The 6,134-nt window shown below is 44.2% G+C and overlaps 1 protein-coding gene across 1 annotated transcript in view; it reads left to right on the top strand.

Annotated features, from left to right (window-relative positions):
- The first annotated feature begins 216 nt into the window (after nt 1–216).
- LOC116978986 (transmembrane 9 superfamily member 2-like) overlaps nt 217–6,134 on the top strand; it is a 74,309-nt gene continuing 68,391 nt past the window's right edge. Inside the window, exon 1 of the mRNA XM_033030321.1 lies at nt 217–414. Within this exon, the coding sequence (XP_032886212.1) occupies nt 289–414 (126 nt within the window). The 5' untranslated portion in view covers nt 217–288. The remainder of the gene's footprint in view (nt 415–6,134) is intronic.

The following is a 6,134-nucleotide window of genomic DNA, read 5'->3' as shown; positions in this document are numbered from 1 at the left end:
CCTGCCTGATTATTTCACCTTGCCACTGGATCCCCGCGTGTAGCGGCGTCCGGCTCCGGCTCCGGCTCCGGCCCAGGCCCAGGCCCCCTGACGCAGGCGGGAGCGGCCGGCCGGGGACGGGCCTGGCCAGGCCAAAGATGCGAGATACTCCGCCCTATAATCTTTGGGCCTGGTTACCATGGTTGCCATGGTTGCGGGAGGGCGGGTCGCGCAGGCGCCGGCAGCAGCCACCCACAAGGCCCCGCGCTCCCCAGACCCAGCCGCCGCCGCCTCGCCCTGACCCGCAAGATGAAGGCCCCGAGTCGTCAGCTGTTGCTGCTCGCCGTCCTGCTGCGTCTCTCCGATGCCTTCTACCTGCCTGGCCTGGCGCCCGTCAGCTTCTGTCAGAAAGGGGAAGAGACCGAGTCGTGTAAGGTAAGGCTCGGGTCTGCCCGCTGATCTGGACACTCGATGCAAGGCCTCGGACGTGGGGACGTGGGGATGCGGGGGGCGAGAGGCCGGTAGCCTGCGGAGGAGACGTGCAGCCTCTCAGGAGTGGGTACATGGCCCATGTCACATCACCATCTCCCGTAATTCTCGCCGCCACTGCTGCTGCCGCCTGATCTGCTCAGCGATTCCCCTTTATTTCGTATGTCCAACATCTGCAGGATTTTCATTCCCAACACAAGTAAGAGCGATAGGCGGCTGTACGACCAGAGGAGCCTGCACCGCCATTCATTTAGGATCATCTAGTATTGAATACTAGATCAAATCTTGTTCCAACGTTGCCCCCCGACTTCCTTGATTTCAGTCCCTGTTTTGAATGAGCTCCGTTACTAATCCTATACAGCATATTGGGATAGAGACATCCAGTACTGATTCAGTCCTGTTCGAATAGATCATTTCTCCTCGTCTCAGTCCTGCTATATACTCCTTAATCTCAGCCTGTAATCCAGGTTCTAAATTCCTCAACTACGCATAACAGACTAATGCAACCTGCAAGATTTTAGTCTTCAATTTTATTTCCTTATTCCACAAAATGTAAGAGAATATAGACCTAGTCTACTCTATTTCAACATCAAGTCTGTGGTGTCCCAGCTGTATTCTCTTAATGGTAAGGCTTAAGAAGGGATCAAAAGTTGTGCTTCAGTCATCAAAACCTTTTTTGAGGATGTAACTGAAAGAATAGCAATGCTATACACAGTAGATGAAGTTTGTGGGAAGGAACAGCAGATGCTGGTTTAAACTGAAGATAGGCACAATGCTGGAGTAATTCAGCGGGACAGGCAGCATCTCTGGTGAGAAGGAATGGGCGATGTTTCTGGTCGAGACCATTAACACTGAAGTCTTCTTCCCCATCCCAAAGACGTGGGTCTGCAAAAATGCCTCAAATCGTAAGGAGCGGATGCAAAAGAGGGATAACATTGAATAGGTCGAACAGGTGTGGACTCAATGGACGAATGCTGTATCTTTCAATTAATCAATCAACTTCATCTACTGAAGGACACAAAATGCTGGAGTAACTCAGCGGGGCAGGCAGCATCTCTGGAGCGAAGGAGTGGGCGACGTTTTGGGTCGAGACCCTTCTTCAGACTAAAAAAGTTTGAAGACCCACGTCTTTGGGATGGGGTAGGAAACCGGGACACCCAGAGGAAACCCACGCTGTCACAGAAAGAACGTGTAAACTCCTTGCAGACAACACCCGAAATCAGGATCGAACCTGAGTGTCTGGCACAGAGGCAGTGGCTCTACCAGCTGTGCCACTGTGCTGTCCTAAATGGACTGAAATTTTCAGCAGATATTTGCGAGGTTACTGTGCACATATGTTGTTCTTATGTAAGACCATGATATTGCAATGTGTATAGAGATAGCTGATTAGACCAATCTGGGATCAAATGTTCCTTCCACAGAAGTGACAGGTGTAGGGATGCCTTAGCATCAGTGGTTCCTGGTTTTCAAGGTTCTTTTCCTCTTTGCTTCTCCATTACAATGTGCACCACTTTTTACTCGTACACCCAACAGGATCATCCACCATTTGTTGTTCCTGGTTGTGTGTATTAATTTAGTTTAGTTCAGAGATAATAATAATAATATATCTTTTATTGTCATTGCAAGTCAGTGCAACGAGATTTAGTATGCAGCTCCACTGATGTACAAGAAAGGTAAATAAATACAATACATAAATAAACAAGCTGAATTGATTGACGTGACCATCTGAGGGAGTGTCCAAAGGGGGCGGGTGGGGGGGCACTCATTAGGGCCGGTTCAGAGCCGCTATAGCTCTTGGGATAAAACTGTTCCTGAGTCTAGAGGTTCGGGCGTAGAAGGCCTTGTAACGTCTGCCGGAGGGAAGTAGTTGAAACAGACCGTGGCAGGGGTGTGATGAGTCCTTATGGATGCTGAGGGCCTTCCTGAGGCACCGCGTGTGGTAGATGCCCTCCAAGGCTGGTAGCTCTGTCCCGATGATCCGCTGCGCTCTGTTGACGACGCGCTGAAGAGCTCTCCTCTCCGCCTCCGTGCAGCTGAGATACCACACAGAGATGCCATACGTTAGTATGCTCTCTGTGGTGCAGTGGTAGAACGTTGTCAACAGCTGTTGGGGCAGACCAGTAATGTAGTTAATGTTGAAACTCTTCCAAGAGTGTCTTTTTTTCTGTCCATCACATGATCGTTTACCCTCAGTCTGTTCTCAGTAAAGTAGCTGTTTTGATATTTTGTCAACAGGCATTCTATGGACGTGTTCTTCCCACCTTACCTGTGATTCTTTAAGCAATATGTGGATGCTGGGGGAGGTTTTTCTGGTATAGAATCTTTGTTTGGAATCTTGTCTTGCTACTTGATGTGTAGAGGCACTGTGCAGTATGAAGGCTGTCTGGCAAGCCTGTAAAGAATGTGCTTAATTAAAGTGCATGGTTTTCTGGTTATCGATTGACGTGGCTTAAAAATTTGTTGACCGATAGGAAACTGGGTGGAAGTCGGCAATGTATGGGATACTGCAGGACAGAATGTGTGGCATTCTACTGTTTATAACGTGAATTATTTGGATGAGAAAACTTAATGTAGTATTTCAAGGTTTGCTGATGTTGAAAAACTAAACAGTACAAAGTACATTAAGTAAGAATTTAATTGTTCCGTTCATATCTGTTGCATATGACAAATAAACACTCTTGTCTAAATTCTGGAGGATGCAGATTTGCTTGACTTTTAATTTACAGTTTTAGTTTAGAGGTACAGCGTGGAAGTGGGTCCTTCGGCACACCGACCAGCGATTTTCCATACATTTTATCTGACACACTAGCGACTATAGACACAAGCCAGTTAACCTACAAACCTGTGCATCTTTGTAATATAGGATAAAACCGGAACATCCGGAGAAAACCAGTGTGGTCATAAATGGCACCCATAGTCAGGAGCGCACCGGGCGCTGTAAGGAAGAAACTCTACTGCTATGCCACTGCCAGTTTGGGTAAAAATATGGTAGATGCAGTGTAATGTGAAGATATCCCTTTGAGTTGTAAAAACCTAGGCAGGAAATGATTTGATTGATGCATTATTGGGAAGTTTTAATGTACTAAGAGAGTTGGGTATCTTTGCAGTTGCATCAAGCAGTTAAGGTGCACATAGTATGTGGCATTTATGGTGCGTGCAGCAGCAAATATTTCATGATGCAGTGGCAGAGAGCCTTGATAAGAACACATTGGGAATACTGTGGGTGGGTGTGTGTGTTGGAATATTGGAGGAGAACTTCTTCAAAGCAGGCAGGTGTGTGTGTTGGGTGGTTTCAGAAGAGCATAGCTAGTATCGACCATTTTACATACTTGCTCTTATTTCCATCAAACCTCCAATACACACAGACTTGCCATTACCATATTGGTTCTCACTATCTTCGAATTCCATTGCATACAAAGTTCCAACGAGGCCAGCTCGTATCAGTTGTCAATTTTTTTTCATTACCTTCACACATGCAGCCACCAGATGGTATCTGCTATTAAACTAATTTACTTCTTTATCTGTGTACCCTCTTCAGCCAAGAGCCAAAAGTCGCAATCCAGGGTCAAATTATTAACATATTAAGTCTGCTTACCTTTGCACCTGTTGCTTTTGGAACTGAGAAGTTGCGACTTTTGTACAATGTAAGAGTAAAGCACAATTCCTGTAATTAACATACCAATCAACCTTACATCTGTACTTCCTCAGTTGTTATCTTTTTTGGTGTATAAATGTCCTGCTGTACCGACTTAACTTTGGAGTTATGATCACAGCCTTTGACTGAGACACTTTGCATCTTGTGCAAGTAAAACTCGCTGCTGATGGTTAATCATAAAGAGTCCTTGAGTCTTATTGAAGGGTCGACCATCAAGAGTCAGCATGGTTTTGTACGAGGGAGGTTGTGGTTCACAAATCTGATTGAAGACAAAAGAACAATGAGTATAGAAGTTGGGAGGTCATGTTTCAATTGTATACGACGTTGATGAGGCCACGTTTAGAGTATTGTGTTCAGTTTTGGACACCGTGTTATAGGAAAGATGTTGTCAAGCTGGAAAGGGTACAGAGAAAATTTACGAGCATATTCCCAGGACTAGAGGGTCTGAGCTAAAGGCAGACGTTGAGTAGGCTGGGACTCTATTATTTGGAGTGCAGGAGGATGAGGATAGAAGTGTATAAGATCATGAGAGGAATAGGTCGGGTAGATGCACAGTCTCTTGCCCAGTGTAGGTGAATTGAGGACAGGTTTAAAGTGAAGGAGAAAAGATTTAATAGAAATCTGAGGGGTAACTTTTTCACACAAAGGGTGGTGGATGTATGGAACAAGCTGCCAGAGGAGGTAGTTGAGGCAGGGACTATCCCAACATTTATGAAGCAGTTAGACAGGTACATGGATAGGAATATGGACCAAATGCTGGCAGGTGACGAGTGTAGCCTAGGACATGTTGCCCGATGTGGGCAAGTTGGGCCTAAAAGCCTGTTTCCACACTGAATCACTCTATGACTCCATGAATTGGCCTGTTGCGTTGCCACCCTTTCTTTTGGAGTAGAGATATTTATTTACTATTTTCCGATCTACTAATAACTTCCACAGAATTCAGGGCTCTCAACTTTTTTTCCCTGTTGCCAGCCGGGCAATTTAAGCAGCCTTTTAGGTTGCCAAATGACAGTTTAGGTGGTCAATTTAAGACGGCTTGCATAACGCGTGCGATAATGTGCTCGAACGAAGTGCGTAGTTACCAGTCGGAATTATGCTCAATGAAGCATTCACATATTATTTCTGCTTCAAATAAAGTCACGAACTAAAGATATTCACCAATCAAGACATGATATATACCACAATGACATGCAGCAAAGTTACAATACAGTATCTCAACTCTTTTTACACATTGCAATTAATGCAATTTCTATTAGTTCTTTCCACTTCCCAACAAAAATGTGGTTGGATTATTCAGCGTATGATCAACCTGTGTCAATAAATCCTGGACCATGGTAACATATATGTTTAACCATGCACACTACAGATTGATGCAAGCATGTTTTCTGTGAAGGACCGAAAATTATCATGACATGGCCATAGCATGGGTCGTTATTGCTATTGGTACAGAAACACTCGCTTCCCACATAATTTATCCACAATAAAATATACAGGTTGCAAGGAAATTTCGAAAGGAATTTTATGATAATAGCTGTTAAAACCGACTATACCCATCTGACAGGTTAAACATTACACTAACTGACAAGAGATGGCCAAAGGACATAACTGCAGCAAATGTTATTTTGGTAATATGTTTAAAGGTGTCAAAACGCCACATAACCGGACATTCAGATTAAATGTATGTGTTGTGAACAGCAATGAAGATACCCAGTTTGTATGCACCAGATTTTTAATAATTATTGATAAACGCTGTTTCCATCATTCCCACCAGATTTAACGTTAAAATTTCAACTGAAATATCTCCTGACCAAATTTGTGATATATATGACTGACTATAGAATTAAAACCTGGATAAATCCAACGTATAGTTGTGAATGTTGCTCATTAAATAACTACAGTACTGATACTCCATATTAAGAGCATTGATTTGCCGTTAAAATGAATTCTGTAATAATGTGTCAACGGTAGCAGTGACAATCGAACACTGCGGTTTTAATGTTTCACGTGTTCA

Source organism: Amblyraja radiata, chromosome 12 (assembly GCF_010909765.2).
Source record: "Amblyraja radiata isolate CabotCenter1 chromosome 12, sAmbRad1.1.pri, whole genome shotgun sequence".
In the NCBI taxonomy this organism is placed as follows: domain Eukaryota; kingdom Metazoa; phylum Chordata; class Chondrichthyes; order Rajiformes; family Rajidae; genus Amblyraja; species Amblyraja radiata.
This window is presented reverse-complemented; position numbering and strand designations above follow the sequence as displayed.